Below are 20,112 nucleotides of genomic sequence, written 5' to 3' on the forward strand. Positions count from 1 at the left end.
TTAATGAAGATGTTGAACAGTATGGGTCCCAGGACAGAACCTTGAGGGACCCCACTGGCCAAGACACTGACTTTGAGGATGAGGAAAAACCTCCAGAAGGTAATACATGATGTCCAAGCTGTGCAGGGGCCTAGTGGTTCCCTCCACAGCCGTACTTCCTCCCCCTCCCCCTTCCCCACTCCGGCTGGGCAGCTCCCACCCGCTAGCAGCCCACCCAAGAGCTGGCCAGGGGGCACCGCAACTGCAGAGGGAAGCACTGGGCCCTGGGCTCTAAGAGAAAAAAAAAAGATCAGGTTCCTCACCACTTTTTTTCCTTCAGTTGGGGCTGCCTGCACAAGCTGCTGCTGGGTGGCACAGCCCCTGAGCTGTGTAGGGCCTGGTGCTTCCCTCTGTGGTTAGTCTAAAATTAGTGCCAAGTCCCTGCAGCCTGCCATGTACCCCAATGGCTGGGCAGACCTGGCACCAAAGTTAGTGCTGGGTTGAATTACACATGCATTAATGCCCTTTAACTAATCATGCCTAAATTTGATGCCTGCAAATGCAGGCATCAAATTTAGGTGCAGCTAGCCTAAATTTGCCATTTTTAACATGCCTTAAGGAGCACACATGTAGACGTGTGCCCCTAATATGCATTAAATTAGGCTAATGTATATTAACACATCTTATGTATATGCTCCCAGTTATAGCAAACCTAGATTTAGAAAAGCATATGACAGAGTGGAACATGAGTACATATTCAAAGTGCTAGGAAAATTAGGGTTCCCAAAGAAATGTACGTGTTGGATAAGATTATTGTATAGAAAAGTAGAGAGTCAAGTCCAAATTAATGGACACCTAAGCAGGGCCTTTAAAATCCATATTGCAGTGAGGCAATGGCGCCCCCCATGACATCACTACTATTTATGTATGGCATGGAACTGTTAGCACAAGACTAAGAAAAGATAAGATCGTAAGTGGAGCAAAGATACCAGGAGGGGAAGAAGTAAAATGTGTATTATACATGGGTGATATAAATGTATAGAGACTTTCAATGGAAGGGGGACTAAAACATACATCAGTGTACAGAGAAGTGAGAGGAGCTAAACTAAATAGATCAAAAAGCACCATAATGGGAGTGGGGAACTGGGGGGACTTGGAGAAGTTGGGCCTTCAAACAAGAGTGAAATTAGAGTGATAGGTATCCTGATGGACACCAATGGAAAAGGTAATACAGCACGGTGAAAGGTGACAGCAAAGATACAGGAAATATTTTGGTTATGGTTTGGAAGTGGAGGTGGTTAAGTACAGAGGGAAATGTATGTGTTCTTTTGGTATGCCAGAAGGGAAGAATTAGAAAGATTTGAACTGTACAAAGCAAGAGAGACGGGATGGGGGAGTGGTGGGGGGGGGAGGGCAGGGAATGGGAGATGCCAGACTTGGGATTGTTTGTCTATTCAAAATATGTAAATGCAATATGCAAGGCAGTAACAGAGGGAGAGGGGAAAGCAGTGCATATCACCTGATTTCATGCAGCTGCAATTTTGTGGAAGTAGGGAAGATACAAGCCTCTTTGAAGAGTCCACAGGTGTGGCAACCACTGGTTCATTACATCAGGATGCAAAGTTACATTCAGTTTAAAATAAGAAAGGGAGGGCTGGAGGTCCTGAAGGATCATAAGAAATGAATGAAAGCAGTCAGAGAGAAACAGGATGGTGCTGGTGGGAAACTTCAATTTTGAGGAAATTGGGAGTATATCAGACCTTTTCATGAAGAGGTATAAAATAGGGAAGGTAGGGCTCCTGCTCCTGAAGGATCTTAAGAAATTGATGAAAGCAGTAAGGGAAAGAGACAGGATGGCACTGGTGGGAAACTTCACAGAAGGACAGGTGAAGAAGATGTGGGGAGCAGTGGCAGGTAAACAACCAAAAGGGGAACATGCCTATCTAGCATGGACAGTTGTAAGAAATAACTTACTGGTAAGAAAGGTACAACACAGATGAGGCATATCTAGGTGCCCGAAGGAGAGGTGTGGAGAAAAAGAAATGGTGGGATGTGCTTTGGGAGGGTACATATGCAAAGGGGGTTTGGGAAAGGGTCTGCCACTTTCTGAGTGTCACCAAAATAAACCTGTTGTTACCGTGGGAGATGGTACTACAGCAAAAGCTGTGTTATCTGGCATGCAGAGGGAATGTGGAGTACCAGTTAACCACAATTTCCAGTTATCCGAGACACATCTGTTCGGGCCACCACCCCTCCCACTGCATCTGGTGCATCAGTATGCTGGGGGACAGGAAGAGGAGCTTGAATAGAAATTATGAGTAGCAAAGAGGGGGGTCCCACGCAGGCTGCTTTGCCTCGGGCTGTGGGACTCGGCAAAACCGGAAGTGCCATGGCGGGGCTTCTGGTTTCGCTTTTGCTCCATCGATCGGCATGCTGGTTAATAGAGCAGGCTGGTTAGTAAAGTGCTGGATAGCACAGCTTTTACTGTATATGGACTCATACTAAAGGGACCAGAGAAAATGTTATTAATGACTTTATTAGCATGTTTTCAAGCTAGTTTGTGGAATGTAGGAAACCTCCAGTTTTTAAGGGGTTGGCTTTCACTGAAAGAGAGTGCCTGAAGGTAGGGCTGCATGAACTGAAATACTACATTGATTGGGACAAGGAAGAGATCAGAGAAGAAGAGGCAGAGGAGAAGTGGAGGAAAAGGGACGGAACACCCTTTATTTCACTAAACCAACAGAGAGGAGCGATGGGAGGGGCAGAGAATTTAATTTGGTTACTAAGGTAATAGTTTTTCATGGGTTTCTACATGAAGAAAAAGAGTTCTGTAAGGGGTTATTTTGTGGGAAGTTGATGTATGTTGTTTAAGGATTTCATATGTATAGTTGTATGTTTTTAATTATTTTTTTTACAAAAGGACTGCACTAAGCTATCCTTGTGGTAGTTTCCTGCCAATGTTGTGGCAATGTCAGATCGTTTTTATACTTTTCCCCTAGCTGCTCCTCGGCCTTTTGGCTAGGAGCAAGCAAGACTAGAGGCATCTGAACTCCAAGGCTTCTGGGCCTGGGAAGTACACGTAGGATGACACCTTCCCCTCCCCCCAAAAAACCCCAAAAGGTTATTCTACATATAAATAGGTGCCAGAGTGCTGTGCAAATGTGTCTGTGTGAAACATCTGGGCTAAAACTTGCAGCAGTTTCAATAAATGGTAACAACCATTAATTCTAGATGAACTAAGTGCATGGGTACTATATGCAAATTGCTACAACCAAGTTTAATTTCAAGGTTAATGTTTTCAGATTTGCTCCTCACTTTTATGTGCTCAGGGAAAGCAGTAAGCATGTTTTCCTCTGATGGTAAGAGGAGGAGGAAGGGGCTGCCAGAGGAAAAAGTTGCAGGGGGGAGCAGAAAGCAAAGGGGCTATCTGATCCCCCAGATTAATTTTCCATGCTGTAGCAGTAGGAGGGGGACAAATTCAAGGCAAACCTCCAATAATTAGAATTTATACCTGGAATATTTTAACAAATTTATACATTTTCCATATATCAAATCTAATTACTGAGGGGTCATCTTATGATAAGGGTCATCTTCTGTTTGAGTAAATGTGGTACTTGATATCTAGTCTCCTGTAATTTTGACTTGAAATGTCCCTTGAAGTACCCCACTAATGCCCTACTAAGCCCCACTAACTCCTCTTGTGTTGAACCCACAAGGGGAGTGTTACAGGAACTTTTGCCGACTTATTCATCTAGGTGTTAATATACCAAGTTGTAAGGAAAGTTAGTAGCCAGGTAATGAACATAAGTGTCCTGAAAGAGGAACCCTAAGAACAGTCAAGCATGGGGAGAAAATTTGACTTGATTTTTTACCTTTTTTTTTTTTTTGCTTTTTCATTAATAAAAACCCAATCCAAGGGAGAAGCAAATTTGGAGTGTATGTAGTAAGAGGACGGTAGATTGGGCTGGAAAAAGGGTTTGCCCTCCTTTCTCCACACTATAAACTATATGATGTTCCCATATATGTCTCAGAAGAATGAAGGACTGAGTGCAGTTGTGGCTTCATGCTGTCTCGCTATTCCAAGCCTATGTCTCCTTTAAAAAGCTCAAAGACAATTCATACATTTTTGTTTCATTGCATCCCTTCATCCAAAGAAGTTGCTGAAAAGAATGATGGATGCCCAGATACCTGAAGATACTGAAATGAGCATAAATTCAGCAAGAGTTAGCAACCTAAACCCTTCAGAGAGATTTATTTGAATGGGGGGATAGCTTTATTTTTCTCTTGGGCTTGATGGAGATTGTCTCTGTGGGAACAATCTTTGCTGGCAAAGTAGGAGAGGCCTTTAAAGGAAAAGGCTAGGAGTTTATCTATACTGGAAAATATCCCAGAAAGGCCTTTCTCCACTCATTCCTTATGTATACTCTTTATTCTCAACTAAGAAATCCCTATTGTCCATTTTAGATCTGGATGAAGGTAACCCACCAAATGGTGCTCTAAGTGTGTCCCCATGGACGTGTGGTACAAATTGCTATTGTGAAATAAAGTTTAGGATGTGAACTAAAAGCTCAGAAGCTTCACTAGGTAGATGAGTTGTAATCATAAAATATTGAGTTGTAGCAAGAAGACATAGGACACATAAGCAGGATGTCAGAGAATACCTTGAGTCTGATATGGGCAGAAGAAAGGGCAGGTTCTGCTGTTTGGATGTGAGTAAATTTTCAAGCTGGTAATGCTATGGATGTATGTCTATCCTTACTTTTCCTACTAGAATAATGGAGGCTGTAGTCAATTTGGTATCTGCGAGTACACAGGACCTGGGACTCGCAGATGTTCCTGTAGTCCGGGCAGTTTTGGAGATGGATTCACCTGCAGAGGCAATATATATCAGGTAAACTGTATTCAGAAAGGACTGTGTTTTAACTGACACTTATTTTGGGTGAGCTACTTCCTTCTCTAAAGCAGCAGCTGGGAACAAGCAGGATAATGGACAACAGTGACCAGGAAATACCTGGAGATTCAGCAAAGGAGTTGAGAAATATATGAAAGATCCACAAGGTTTAGAAATAAATTTCTTTTCATTCTGCCCATGAGTCACTTGAGATAATAAGAAAGCAGAAAGGAAAATAACTTCTCTCAGAAAGAAAGCATTACAATGAAACTCTCTTCTGAAAAGTGAGTCTGTCATTCTATGTGACCATTGTGTTGAGATGACAACTAGAAGGGTGACTTTTTTCTGGAGGAGTCTCTGGTTCTTCTATAGATCTTCATTAGTACGAATGGGGACAGAACTAGTGGTTCAGTGAGTATGACTCTAAAGTGAGTGTCAAAAAGCCTGCATTCCATACCCAGCTTTTTTTACTGACTTCTTGGGTTGTGTTTTTCTCAAAAGACGAAGGAGTTTAACATATAAAACAATAAAGCTTGTTTATTCAGAGAGCCTACTGCTCTGCTGTTCCCTCCCATTCCCTCCGGCCATCCCTGGGCCAATCTAACAACTTATATATAACACTCTTGAAGGTATCCACACAGGTAACACTGAACAAGTCAGAAAACATTTCAGTTTCAGTAGATGAAAAATAATAGTGCCTGCAGTAGTACATCAGACAAGAGCCCTTAGTAGGCTTAGTATTAAGTTCTGTTATTAATGGAAACTATTATATAGGGGATAATGTAGTTTGTCTTGTTCAAGACTTTGTACCACTTAGTGGCTGCAGGCTGTTGGCATGACCAGAATAAGACCGGCTGGGTGTATGTGCCTGCTCTATAGGTGAGAAATTTAGTTAAGTCTGGGACTAAAGGGGTGGTTCATATGTAGACCCAGGTAAAGTTCCCAAGTTACCTTATATTCAGGCAATTGTCACGAAGGGGTATTTATGGGTAGGGTTTTTATCCCTAATGTTTCTCCCCTTTGTTACCTCAGAGAAGTTGTAGCAGCAGACAGATCCCAGTAACTGGTTTGAGTAGACTATTAGGACAACACATTAATTGTAGATGAAGACCCAGCAAATGCCTGGGGAAGATACTGTGCCCTGGATTAGTGGGCTTAGAGCCCAGATAGATGTTGCTAGTCAGGGAGGTCTCTAACATGAAAAGAGACCACCAAGTCAAGGGGCTACACTTAGAACCCTAAGGACTTGGCAGGGGCTAGAGCCAGAAAGCCCTGCAAAAGGACTGTGGGCAAGGCCAAGAGCCAGAAGGCCCTGTAGAAGGAACAGTTAGGTGGCTGAGACTGCAGGCCCTAAGAGGGACTTGTCAGGGAGCAGAGATTGGAGAGAGAGAGAGATTTTTTAACTCTGATAGACCTTTTTTTATAAAAGTAAAAAAAAAACAGTTTTAAAAAAACAAGAGTTAAAAGCATCCAGTTAAAAGCACACACTGTGGGACTAGGCATGAAAACAAAAACCAAAAAAGAACAATTTGAGAACAATTGCACCCTGCCCCCTTGTTCCCACACACCTGTGATTACCATTTAAGGATCAGCTGGGTGGGAGACAGAGAGAGGCTTGTGCATATAGACAAGAATCCTATGAAAGGTCTATGAAAAGGGTAGCTCAGGAGATCCAGCAAGTACCAGAGAAGAGTAGCCATTTGGGGACACTAGGAGAAGAGTGAGCCCCAACCAGATAGAGGCTAACAAAATGAGTTGGCTGAAGCCAAGTAGAGGGAGAAACACCCTGCTCAGGGGATTAAGTCCAGGGATTGGACCAGAGCAAGGTGGCCCAGTGATGAGCAGGGTAGAGTGAAGCACCTCCAGTTCATTTTCGTATTCTGAGGGCAGGCTCTCCACTTCACATTCGTTTCCAGTGAGGCGTAGCAGGTAAAGAAAGAGTGGTACCCTGAGAATCCAGAGTTAGACAGGATTAGAGTGGCTGCCAAAAGGCTGCACAGCCATCCTCAGAGGCAGGACCCTGTTACACAGACTGCAAACTCTGATGCTCTGGGTCACAGGCTCTAACCCTCATTTGATTTTACCTTTTTAGAGCCAAGCACAAAGGCTTGCCATGGCCACCATTTTCTGGACCATTACCCTAGAAACTTGGCTTCTTGACTGTGGTCTTTGAGCACCCACTCTCCATACAAATGACCTGCATCATACAATGTCCAGGCCCACTAAATGCTCCACCAATTGGAGGTGAGCAGAGGCCCTGGTCTACTACTTCTGGAAGAAGGGGAGCACCAAGTGGTGTCTCAGGAAGAACCAGCAGAATCAAGCCATGTATAAATGGGTTGTGGCAAAGATGGCAACTTATAGCCAAAACCAATACTGGCATCAGTGCCGAGCCAAGGTGAAGGCCCGCTGTGGGGAAAGCAACATTATCAACTCCTTCACATTTCATGGCACTTGAAGTGGGAGGAGCCTACACATTTGTGCAGTACTGTTATGGCCTCCTCCAAAATAGAAGCACTTCAAATGAAGGCAGGCTTTGAAGCACTTTATATGCAGGTCCATCTATAGTCTGAGCTGCTGTTTCATGTGCTAGGCATACTCTGGGGTAAAGTGGAAAAGCCAGTGTGCTGTTAATGAATTTTTTCTCTTCATCAAAAACCAAGAGACTGAAACATAATCTCACCATTAATATTTTGTTTTTATTTCTAGGAGCTCATGAGGAGTGAAGCAGCTGCTATATTCTTCAACAAGATCCAGGTTGGTGGCACAGTTGTTATTGTCTAAAGGTTTAAAATTTACTTGGCAATTTCTTTAAACGGCCTTATAATCAAAATTGTACTTTTTTGTTCTGCTTTAATTGATGGCAATCACTCCTTGCATTAGGCCTCTAACATCAAGGAAATACAAGGAGCCGGAGTTTTCACCATCTTTGTTCCAAGTGCAGAGTCAATACAGAACAGTACAATGGTAAGCAGCACCTTCTTGGGATGGCCATCTCTGAACCGTGCACTTTTACAGCTACTCTGTGTGGTCTGTTGATGATGATGTCCTCTAAGAGAGTCTGTTTCACTAAACCAATTTAAGTGAATCAAAGAACTCCAGTTTCATAGGGTTTTGAAACCATCCCAAATTGTCAATGTTATTTAAGCACAAGTGACCAATTGTTATCATACTTATTTAGCTCTAACCAGAGGCATAACTAAGCAGTTTTGTGCCCTGGGTGGCAAGGTCACACGGGGCAGGGGCCACTATTTTGCACCCTCCCCACTAAGTTGACACATGCAGCTGGTTCCTTGCTCACCCCACTTTGATTATGCAACTGGTTCTAACCCAGCCCTTACTCCTATTGACGTAGTTACTTTACTGGTAATGTGGAGAATAGTTCCTACTTTAATTAATCTTCCTAGAGGAGATAAATTAGTCATCTTGTCTCTCAGCTTGGTAGACTTCTCTAGTGTGTTTGTATCATTGTGACACTTAGCAAAGGAAGAATCCTTCAGAGCTATGCCAGGGTCCAGTTCTGGCACTGATGAAACCATCCAGGATCACTGGAGGAAAAATGAGTTCTTCTGGTTACCAGAAAACATTAAAAATGTGAATCGTGGAGGCATTTAGAGTACATATACCCAAGTCTTCAAACATTGTGAAGAAACACCTGTGAGGGCTGACTCTGGATGCTAACCAGGAAAATAAAAATGTGTGCAGTTCCTAAAAGTTTTCACATTGGCTCTAGTCCTCAACAACTTCTTTGGTGCAGTTCTGTGTTGTTAGATTAAAAATCCCTAGCATAGTGAAAATATAGGTACAAGAACAAAGTAAAAGGTATTTAATTAGTTTGTTTTCACACTTCCTTTAATAAACACTTTGGAGGTGATTTGTTTTCAATTTAGTTTAATTTGCAGTCTCCTCCAATTCAGTGGTGCAGTCAGCAGTCAAGCTGGTTGGTCCCAAACCTCAAAGTTGAGAACTAGGTGTTCAGAATAATTTTCAGAGATATTCAGTCTTGGTGTCTTGGTTCTGTACTTCCCCAAAGTGGGTACAAAACTTTGTTTTGGGCTCATCTGTGGTCAGAAGGGTGGCAAACCCCAGGAGTTCACTGCCATACTGCCATTTCTTCTCAACCGTATTCTTCTCAACTTTTCTCTTGCTCCTAGCATCTGATGTCTTATGAGAGCCTTTTTGGAATATATCCCTATAACTCAGCTGCCTTCTGTCTGTTCTGTTGGCTTTAGAATGAGACTGGACTTCCTCCAAGGGGGAAGGGTAGGCAGAGCAAATAAAGTAGAACATTTCGTGTTCTGTTTAGCTACTGGCTAAATTTATTTTCACAGTCTTGATTTCTTGTTCAAGAAATGTCCTAACATGTGGACCTTTTTATACCATTTTCCTCTCTCTAGTTTGCTGAATGGGAGAATCACACCCTCATCAAAGATTTGCTGCGCTACCACATTGTGGGTTGTCGTAAACTGTTGTCCAGTGACTTGGAGATGCAAGAGTCCATTGTGGCTTTATCAGGACACAAAATACATATTGCAGTGAAAGAGGTAATATATTAGTGACAATTCATTTCCCCGCATTGTTTTGCCCCCAATTGGCACCTCCCAAGCTTGTAAAATGTTTCTCCTAAACCCTTTGTTTTAGTGGAGGGAGATACAGAACTAGTACCTTTTATTTAGAAGGCGTGGAGAGGCTTAGAACTTTCTCACTGTGAGGATGACACAAGGCAAGGCGGAGTGGCACTGTATCAACTAACTAATACAGAGAGGCCTAAGCTTTTGTCAGCTTACAAAGCTTAGGCCTCTCTGAATTAGTTAGTTGATACAGTGCCACTCTGCCTTGCCTTCTGCCTGACTTCAGACTAACACAGCTAACTAGCTCTCTCTACTATGAGGACTGTTTAAGCACTGAAACAGGCTACTCAGAGGTGTTGAGGTATCATTAAGAGTAGGTTAGACAAATACTTGACTGGGATGGTTTAGTCGGGACCAATCCTACCTTAAACAGCAGATTGGACTGGATGACTTCCTGTGGTCCCTTCCAAGCCTCCTTTCTATCATTCTGTGAAAGCATCTTGCAAATGAAAGAGCATAATAGAGGAGCATCTCTTTTGAAATGTACATTGTATGTTCCTTCTTCCTCAGAATAGTTTGTATCTAAATGATGATGCTAAGGTCATAACCAGTGATCTTGTTGGAGTAAATGGAGTGATCCATATCATTGACAAGATTTTAATCCCAGGTGAACTTCAGGGTCTTAGCATTCCCTCTCAGCTATCACAGGTAAGTTTATAAGAACAATATTTTAATATTTTTTTATAGTGTGACAAGTAAAAAATTCTTAGATTTTGTAGTGAAGGGTACTTTCAAAATGTTGGTGTTGGGGTAGGGAAGTTCTGATAGCAAAGTGGGTCATGCCTACAAGTGGAATGACAAAAGTGATGGACCAAGGTGTGTTCAGAGATCATTAAGTAAAAATCACACTATAGAAACAAATGTCTAAATTTTCTTATATGCAGAGAACAGCCTTCACTAGGTTTTAAAGTATTAACCTGTGCAGGATATTACAAAGATATGTTTGAAATGCAGATTCTCTGAGCAAATAGGGGAATACCTCCCATCTTGAATTTTGGGGTTTAATATCTAGGTGCCGCATTGCCTGCCTAAATGGGTAAAATGAATTATTTGGCCCCATGGGGTCTGCTTGCTGCAGTAGCATTACTAAAGGTGGCTGAGCAGGCATGATCCCCAGGTGTAGAGTTAGAGGGGGCACCAGAATGGAAGTCCCTTAACGGGGAGTACCTTTTTCTGGCCTTTCTATGGGCAGTGGGGCTTGAGACTGGAATTTACCAATAGTGCTTTATGGTGGGAGGTGTCCTGCTTTTGGGAATAACTGATGCTGTACATGGAGATGGCATGGCCAGGCCAGCACCTACTAGGTTATCTCAATAGCTGCTGGAGGAAGGCACCCTCTGGCCTCCCCACCCTTTTCCCAGGTATTGTACCACTGCCAAATTTGCCTTTTATGTTTGTCCCTAGTGAACAAAAATCGGCAGCAGAGGCACTGAATATATGGGGGCCCAAGGGTGCTGGCCCCCGTTGAGGAGAGAGCTGTGTGAAATGTATAAAACTTTACACATGTCCATCATCCACACCCCAGCAAAAATAAGTCAGTGCCTATGATCATCAGCACTTGGCAAGAGGGGTGAGCAGCAGTAGAGTTTGCAGTAGGGAGGCTGAGAGGGCTTCTACACCTGGCACCTGCTACATTAACTTCCTGGATACTGGCCACACCAAAACCTAGCAGTGGCTATTTCCAGTAGCAGGATGACACTTGCAATTGCTGGTGCAGGGTGTAGTATACAATACCAGTTACAGCTCTGGTTTGTTACTTAACAATATTAAATTAGTGCTACATGACAGAAAACAAAATAGCAGCTTTGTCTTGCTCAAACTTTGCCAGCAATGGAAAATTTCTGGCTCTGAGGGCTGGCAGTTTTGCTTTTTCACCTGGAATTTCAGTAAGTAAAATTCAGATTCACATTTTGCAACCAACATTTTCTATTATTTTTATAGCAGAACATCACTGATGTGGCAGAAGCATATGGATACAAAATCTACAGCAAACTTCTGAAGGTAAGCTGTTTGCATTCTTTTCCTGAAATGCTTCATTTTGGGGCTGTGTGGGCCGTCCATGCAGATACCAGATCCATTTATTATTTTTATACTGTGCATTTATGCTTTGTATTGTGTCTCTGAACAGGAATCAGGGCTACTCACTATGGTTAACAACCCTGTCCACAGACCTTTCACCATGCTGTGGCCTACTGATGCTGTATTTAACAGCTTTCCTGAGAAGAGGCAAAAATGGTTGTATCATATAGACCACAGAGACAAGCTGGCAGCATATCTCAAAGTGCACATGATTAGAGCGATGAAGGTAAAAACAGTGATTAAAAAAGTTGGAACCACTGCATTTCTTTTAAAGCAGCCACGTAATTGTAGCAGTCTAGCCTCACTAACATTGGTAAAAGTACCAGTGCAGTGGGAGGCACAGGTATTTAGATCTCCAAGGAGAGGACATCTCTAAAAGGGTTTTCTGCCAAATAAACAAATGATCTGGGGTTTAAAGGGTAATTCTGAGCCAGAGCTCTCAGACAATGCAAAGCATTATCCAGTAGAAACTGACTGATTACAGCAGAGCCCATTTTGGCCTAAAAATTAAAATGCAAAAACTAGGGAATCACAAACATTTTAATTTAACATGTACTGGATTTAGTGTTATTATAATTGACCAGTGCTTAGATCTGGAAATCAGGCTGAAACTGAATCCTGAAAGTATTACAGATTCATCAAAAAAGTGTTCTTCTCAGATTTGGAAAATGTCATTTAATCAGTGAAAAGAAACCATACCATGTGACTTAACATATCTAACCACATGGGAAAAATAGTCTAAATGATGTTTTCAAACAGACCAAGTGAAAATTATTCAACTGTGCAATTTGAGCAAATTCTTAAGAACAACAAATAAATTGAAGGCAATTTCAGTCAGTTTATAACCATTTACTACAGTGTCAAGTTTCAAACTGGCAATATTTTAGTAGTTCCACTAACTCCATCCTTATGCAACTTCATTTCATAATAGCAGTACTCTGCTCAGCGTGGTTGTTACAACTGAGTCTTCTGAGGAAAATCTTATGTATCAATCCTTAGTTTCCCTGATCTTTCCTATTGTGTTGTTTTTGTGCATCTCCAGATTGTAGCTGGAAACCTGCCACACATTAATTCTGTAAGGACCATGCACGGATCCACTATCTCATTCAGTTGCAGCAGAAGTAATGTTGTAAGTAATAAATTTGGACTTTATTCACTACACAGAAAATATTATGTAGAAAAAACAGTTCAGTTGTGTTTGGCCCTCTGAGTGGTTCATTTGCAGAAACAGAATTCAAAACCTTGAGCTCTACAGGCACATGAGCCTCTCCTGGCAACACTGAGATTTTTAGCTTGGATACAGTAAAAGACCCCTAAACTCCTGTATCTAGTTCAGCCATTCAAGGTGGAACAAAACTATTAATGTGGAGAATGGATCAGGAAGGGCAAATGTGTACGTGTGTATATTTAGCAACAGCAGTGTAACTAAAGGGATACCAGGAAGGTTGCTTTACTTAAGCAGATATTTAACAGTTCTCAGTGGCTGTGTCTACATGCGACACTGACTGTGCAATTGTTACTGCACAGTCATTTAGTCCTTGTATAAACAAGGACTGATTGTGCAGTAACCCAAGTTACTGTGCAGTAGTGCCAACAAATGCCTTTTTGTAACATTGCTACACAGTAACCTAATACTACTGTGTAGTAGCGTTATGTCACAATTCTTGCCATGTGCTGCTACTGTGCCATAGTATCAGGCTACTGCACAGTCAGCAACTCGTGTAGACATGGTTAGTGTTGATGTTTTTTTCAGAAAAGGGAATGATGAATGAAAATGAGTTAAAAGAAAAATTGAGATATGAAAAGGGGAAGAAAAACATAATTATTTAAGAAAAGTTTCATGGACATGTTGTTTGTGTATATATTTATTTGTTTATTTGATTTATGCTGCCCTTCCCAACAAGGGCTCAGAGTAGCTTATAATAAGAGAACAAGCCGAAGGCAGGACAGAGTGGTACCTTGTAGACTAATTCAGAGAGACATAAGCTATTGTAAGTACCAATTTACTTTGTCAGATGCTGTGAATACCACCTGAAGAAGAAAGCTGTTATTTATTAAAGCTTTTGCCTCTCTGGATTAGTTTGTCTATAAGGTAACACTCTGCCCTACCTTCTGCTTGGCTAACTAGCTAACTAACATGGCTTACTACCACTCTCTGCAATAAATGAACAAAATAACTTGTAAAACAGGAGCATGAACAAGAAATCAAAAGAACTTAAAGAGCAAATAGAGTGTCAACACCAAACAGAAATGCCTTGAAAAAAATCTTAACTAAGCTATGTTTGCTAAATGTTTTACCAAGCAGGATGTTCTTACAAAGTTTCTGAAAGACATCAAGGCATGAGCTACAACTGGCCTCAAGAGGGAGGGAGTGAGTACTGTAAATAACCTTTTATGCAATTTTGCCACACAGGCTAGGCACACTGATGGTACTTGCAGGAGGTTATTCTCAGCTAACCTTAGGGATTGTTATAGGGCATAAAGGAGAAGTTAGTCTCTTAAGTCCACAGGATCCAGACCATTTAGGGCCTTATGGGCCAAAACCAGCTCCTTAAATTTTCCCTAAAAAGCTGTTGGGAGCCAGTGCAGACTCTGAAGCAGTGAAGTTGTCTTCTTGGCATCCTACCCTTGTTAGAAGTTATGCCACCAAATTCTGCACTAGGGCCTGGGTCATATGAAAAAAGAGAGGTAGAGCTGGATGTCATCAGTATACTGATGGCATCTCACTCTAAATCTCTGCACAATCTTGTCCAGTGGCCGCATATACACACTGAACATGAGGCATGACAGATGGGAGCCCTGGGTGCCTCACAGGGAAGTTCCAAGGATGCATCGAGCACTTGCCTATCACCACCATCTGGGATCTGTCTGCTGAGAAAGAGCAGAACCATTTTAGAAAGGTTTCATGAATACCCACCAGGTCAAGTAAATGCTTTATCAATATCTTATAAGCAACTGTATCAAAGGCCTCTAAAAGATCTGGTAAGATCAATAGGGCAAAATTTCCCCTGTTGATTTTCAGGCAAAGATTGTCAACTAAGGCCAAAAGAATAAACAGTCTTTGCTATACCCAGGATGAAAACCAAACTGATAAGGGTCCAGGAATCTGGCATCCAGATGTGTCTGGAGCTGTCAGGTGACTGCCCGTTCAGTGATCTCCAAGCAGTGGATGCTGGAGACTAGGCAATAATTGGGTCCATTTTATAACTGGTTGCTAACATCCCCCCAAGTGCATCTTATGCCTCAGAAATATACAGATTTCATCCTCAATCAAGGTGCTATGGAATTACAAGGCAAAAAATATGTTTGTTATTTAGAAGCCTGATGACTAAGGTGAGTTTGTATGAATCAACTACTGTGGAAGATGGCTTGGACTTGAAGTTATTACATTGGGTTCTGCACATTGAGAATTGTTGGGTGTTTTTGGTTTTTATGTGACAGTTAAAGAAGTATGTTTGCTTTTTCCATTTCACCCAAATAATCAAGACCAGGTGAACAAGTGTAATGTGATGACACAGGATCTAATTATTTGGGATAGTCAGATGCAGATGCACAGGACTTATTCAGATCTCATCAAACCTAATCCATATGATGAAGCCAGACAGATGTGGTGGAAATGGATAGAGTGGCCATGCCCATTGTCCTCTGCAACAGTGGGTCCCATCTAAGGTTCCATTCTGGTCCCAAATAGGTCAATATGAAAGAAGTTGTTGGTTGCCTATTGGTAGGATCAGTGCTAATGAGGATTCAGCCACACAAGGCCCTCTCATGAGCTGGGAAATGAATTCTATCCTTCCCACTCTCCTTGGTTCCCCACAGCCTGATTGTTTGCTTTATGTTGTGGCATGCAGTACATTTTAACCTCACTTCATTCCTTCCAATGGATATACATATTGTAGGTGTTTTAGGTACTAATGAATACTATTTTCTTACTAATCTGTCTTGAAGGGGGAGCTGTTGGTGGATAATGGCAATGCCAGGATTGTCCAGAGGCATATGGAGTTTAATGGTGGCATTGCCTATGGCATTGATCAGTTGTTGGAGCCTCCAAACCTGGGGTCTCGCTGTGATGAGTTCCTCTCCATTGAGCTTACGGTGAGTATTTACAGATTTATAAATAATAAAACATCAATCCCTCCCTTCCTCTGCTGCCCACCGCCAGTCCCTCATTCACATGTGTTGTCCATTCAATGCTGCAGTATACAGCTACATGTACAAACAGTTCAGGAGTGTTAAAAGTTTTGGGTGTCTAGAAGGGATGGTTCACTGCCTGTTATCACAAACAAGCTTGTAACTGACAAAGAAAGTGAAAAAAGTGTGTGTGTATTTGTTTGTTTTCTTGTCTTCTTTCTTTCAGAGATCTGTTCAGTCTTGTGGGTTCTGTGGTTTTGAGCCTTCTTGTCCTGCTGGATCAGTCCAACAGGTAATGTTTGCTGCTCTTTCAACTTATTAAGTCATTCACCACTTGTAAAATACTGTGGATGGGCCATTTGATCCATGATAGCATTGTTTATAATAAGTGTGTTTTATAATAAATGATTTAACAACATTCAAAAATTAATGCCTGGGTAGAACCAAGGCAGAGAATCTCTGATCATAATCATGATCAGCACTTTTGTGACTGAGACTCCTGTTATGCATAAAATTCTGTATGATCATAGGATCTGCCAACGTGGAGTCATTAGCAAGACTGGGCGAGTCCTTGAGGACAGCTGTTAACTAGTGCTCCTCAGGACTTTACTTACACCAGCAAGCAGATCTCAAACCATTGTAATGCATGCCCACAACCTGAAGGTGGAGGTTTTCTTGAGCTCATTGTATATCATCATAGTGCGTGCTTATTTCCATAGCCATACATTTCACTTTCTTGGGCACGTCCAGATGAGTGCACATGTGCCTCTTGCAGCATCTCAAATCCCTTTGAGATGCTGCAAGAGGCACATGCGGGAACAAAAAAACATTCCCCACACTGCAAATTTGCAGCATGGGGGCAAAATTAGACCCCTGGATATCCAGGGATCAAACAATACCCCAGGGAAAAAAAACAGGTCAGGGCACAGTCCCAGACAGCGCCCTGAGGCAACTGGAGGCTCAATCCTCCACAGAGCCACTCTGGTAGTCTGCCAGAGCATCTCTGTGGTTGGCTCTTTCCTTGGTGCTGAAGCATGCTGCCTGCAGAGCAGGCAGTGATGTAAGCTGCAGGGACCTGGACCAGCTTTGTGCCAGGTATGTAAGGGGCTGGGGGGCTGGAGGAGGTGGGAGGGGACCTTGGGGGACCCCAGAGTTCATGTGCTGTGGGGGGGCCTCTTCCCTGTGGGGGGGCAGGGCACCATTGGCAATGCATAGGGAGTGCACACAGGTGCACATACACCCCCTGAGCATGCACCCCTTCAGAAAATGCACCACTGACACTGTCAGCAGCACCTACAGGCAGTCGCCACTTGCCACCACTCCCCACCCCCACTGGCAGCAACATCTGCGGGCAGTCAGAGATTGCTGCTGGCCACCGCTGATGCTGCCAGTGGCATCTGCAAGTGGTCACTGACCTCCAGTCAGTGCTCACCACCACCAACCTTTGCCACCGACAGCACCAGTAACATCTGTGGCAGCTCCCCACTTACTGCTGCCACCACACTCCTGCCGCTGCCAGCGCTGCTGTGCTCCCTCAGACACCAGGGGCATGTGGAATTCATGCAGGGGACCCACCCCTCCTAAGCAGCCCCCACACCCACAGTGTCCCCACACCTACCCACACACACACCCACATCCCCCCACTCTCTTTCCCACCCCCTCCTGCAAACCCCACATCCACCCATCACACACCCACTATGTGATAAGGAAACCAAAAGCAAATGTTAAAACATATAGATATTTAGGATTTATTTTATTATGATGCTAGAGACACTGGTAGGCTTCCAAATTTCTTTAACATTGTAAATATAGCAATTAAACATTGCCCATCTGATCAATCTCTCTCTTTCTCTTTTGTTTTAATTGTGAAATAATGTGGATTTTGGGGTATTTTAAAAAGTGAATTTGGGATGCTGCTTCAGCAGTCTAGCTGACACAAGCGGGTAGTATCCCCAGATTTCATAGACATCATCATCATCAGGGCTGGAAGGGACCTCGGGAGATCATCGAGTCCAGCCCGCTGCCCAAAGGGCAGGAAGTCAGCTGGGGTCATAGGATCCCAGCAAGATAAGCATCCAATTTACTCTTGAAGGTGTTCAATGTAGGTGCTTGAACCACCTCCGCTGGCAGACTGTTCCAGACCTTGGGGGCTCGGACAGGAAAGAAATTCTTCCTTATGTCCAGCCTGAAACAGTCTTGCAGGAGTTTGTGACTGTTCGACCTAGTCATCCCTTGGGGCACTCTGGTGAACACACATGCCCCCAGATCCTGGTGGTCACCCCTCATAAACTTATAGGTGGCCATCAGATCACCCCTGAGCCTGCGCTTTTCCAGGCTAAAGAGTCCCATGTCTCTCAGCCTATCATCGTAAGATCTGTTTTCCTGACCTCTGATCATGTGCGTGGCTCTCCTCTGGACTCTCTCAAGCTTCTCCACATCCTTTTTGAATTGTGGAGCCCAAAACTGGACGCAGTACTCCAGCTACCAAGTGGCTGGGCCTCAGAAGATCCTGAGGGCAAGTATCCCTGAGCTGCTGGCCAGGGCAGGTTTTTACACTGCTGGGGTCAGCACAGGTGCTGGCCCCAGGCTCCATCTCCCTCTGACTGCAGACCCAGGAGGAGCCAGGTAGGGTTATTTTGCTACAAGTGGCACAGTTTGCTCCACAACAACGTGCATGTCCAGGCATATGCGCTGAGACAAAAAGCTCAAATTTGCACCACTTCTATTTGAGCTGCTGCAAGTGTACATGTGTGCATTTGTGGACACACCCCTTGGGATTTCTAGTGGCTTAATTTTGAAATACCCTGAACCATCAAATGGGCTGGGGAAAAAATTGACTAACATTCAGTTCCTTCCCTGTGCTTCAGTTTACCTTTTGTAAATTGGAGATAACCCTCCTGTGGAGAGCTGTTGTGAAAATATAGTAACAGTCCTGAGGCAATTAGATGATACGAACATGGGACCTAATATTAGGAGAGAGAGCAAGAGAGCTGTAAATTTATTTTTCAGCGTCCAGGTGTCTGTTGAGTCCCCTGGGCAACCATGAGAGAAAGATATAAGAGGCCAAAAGGAAGAGAACAGGATGTTGTGCAGGAGAAATTCTGCCCTAGATAAGAGAAGTTCTGTTTGGGAGCCAGGGCTATTGGTCCCAATGGGACAAAACCTTCTCCAAAGCTCTCCATCCATTTTATCAAGTTAATATTAAACACAAGTTGGAGCATCTTCTCTTCAAGAGAATCTAGAGAGGGGCCTGGATATTGTGCAAACTAAGGCCTGGTGATTTGAGCATAGTCCCAGGAAACAAGAGATTCAGGTTCAGACCTTTTGGTGAGGGGAGTCTAGAACCTGTCTCCTGCTCTCTGTATCAGACTCCTAACTATCAAGCGGTTAGGCTAAAAAATGAGAAGGCTCTCCTTTTCCCCCCACCCTGTAGCTGGGTAATATCTCCCACTAGTATGTAATTTTATTTTTACTCCTCTTGGAACAATTTTGCTAATGCAACTGACGAGTTATTTCCTCTAATTAAGGTGTGGGGGGATAATTAACTCAGAAGTACAAACCTTAGGGCATTTTTAACCCAATGGGTTTTTTTTGTTTGTTTGTTTGCTTGTTTTTCCTTACAGGGGGAAATCAAGATGTGCCTTTACTACTCTGAAAATCCATCTTTCAGGTCCTCCTTTTTTCCACACAACCCCTTTATGTTTCCAAGCTCTGGACACTTTTCACTGTTTCACTATAGCAATAGATGGCCTCAACTTAGGAGGTCCCTGAAAAGAGGGTGCAGGAGGAGCTGTTTTTCCACCACTTGGGTTCCACAGTGCTGTGCAAACCACTACGGAAGAGACTGTCGGGGTAAGAAACTGGCACTGTGATTTCTAACTACAACAATAATTAACTTTTTTTTCTCTTGTCACCTTGAGATGCTTGAACTTGCCTAGACAGTGGTTTATATCTATAGAAATCTCTCTTTAGCATAACAATTACAACTGTAGTTTTCTGGCACTGTGCAATTTTCTTTAGAAATAGGCCAGTCCTTATGGATGTAAAAATAATCTTTTGAGTGCCCATAACTGAAGTGTCTTCCTGGATTATACAAGCAAATGGTACCTCTGCACTGGATAAAGCAATGTTTAGTTAGGTTAGGAGTGTTATCAGAGAAAGATCTAATATCACTTTTATGTGAAAACTAGCAAATTGCCCATCAAGAATGATGAGGGGTAGGGGTCAGGGATGGAGCCCCACATCTGGCCCTGTGCCCTCTGCCACTCCAGGTCTGGCCCCGCTCAGCTCCCCACCCCTTGTTGCTCTGGGTCCAGCCCCGCTCAACAGTCTCCTCCCCTCCCCTCTGCTCTGGGTCCAGCCCCACTCAACTCACCCCCCCAGCATGCCATTCCAGGTCCA

General features: G+C 43.2%; 1 protein-coding gene across 1 annotated transcript in view; it reads left to right on the forward strand.

Annotated features, from left to right (window-relative positions):
- LOC109318265 (stabilin-1-like) overlaps positions 1-20,112 on the forward strand; it is a 449,042-nt gene that overhangs the window by 385,292 nt on the left and 43,638 nt on the right. Inside the window, exons 13-23 of the mRNA XM_019547392.1 lie at positions 4,751-4,870; positions 7,580-7,627; positions 7,754-7,837; positions 9,268-9,414; positions 10,012-10,149; positions 11,443-11,502; positions 11,630-11,806; positions 12,623-12,709; positions 15,529-15,675; positions 15,938-16,003; positions 19,335-19,563. Of these exons, the coding sequence (XP_019402937.1) occupies positions 4,751-4,870; positions 7,580-7,627; positions 7,754-7,837; positions 9,268-9,414; positions 10,012-10,149; positions 11,443-11,502; positions 11,630-11,806; positions 12,623-12,709; positions 15,529-15,675; positions 15,938-16,003; positions 19,335-19,563 (1,303 nt within the window). The remainder of the gene's footprint in view (positions 1-4,750; positions 4,871-7,579; positions 7,628-7,753; positions 7,838-9,267; positions 9,415-10,011; positions 10,150-11,442; positions 11,503-11,629; positions 11,807-12,622; positions 12,710-15,528; positions 15,676-15,937; positions 16,004-19,334; positions 19,564-20,112) is intronic.

Source organism: Crocodylus porosus, unplaced genomic scaffold, assembly GCF_001723895.1.
Source record: "Crocodylus porosus isolate Cpor-Errol unplaced genomic scaffold, CroPor_comp1, whole genome shotgun sequence".
Lineage (NCBI taxonomy): Eukaryota > Metazoa > Chordata > Crocodylia > Crocodylidae > Crocodylus > Crocodylus porosus.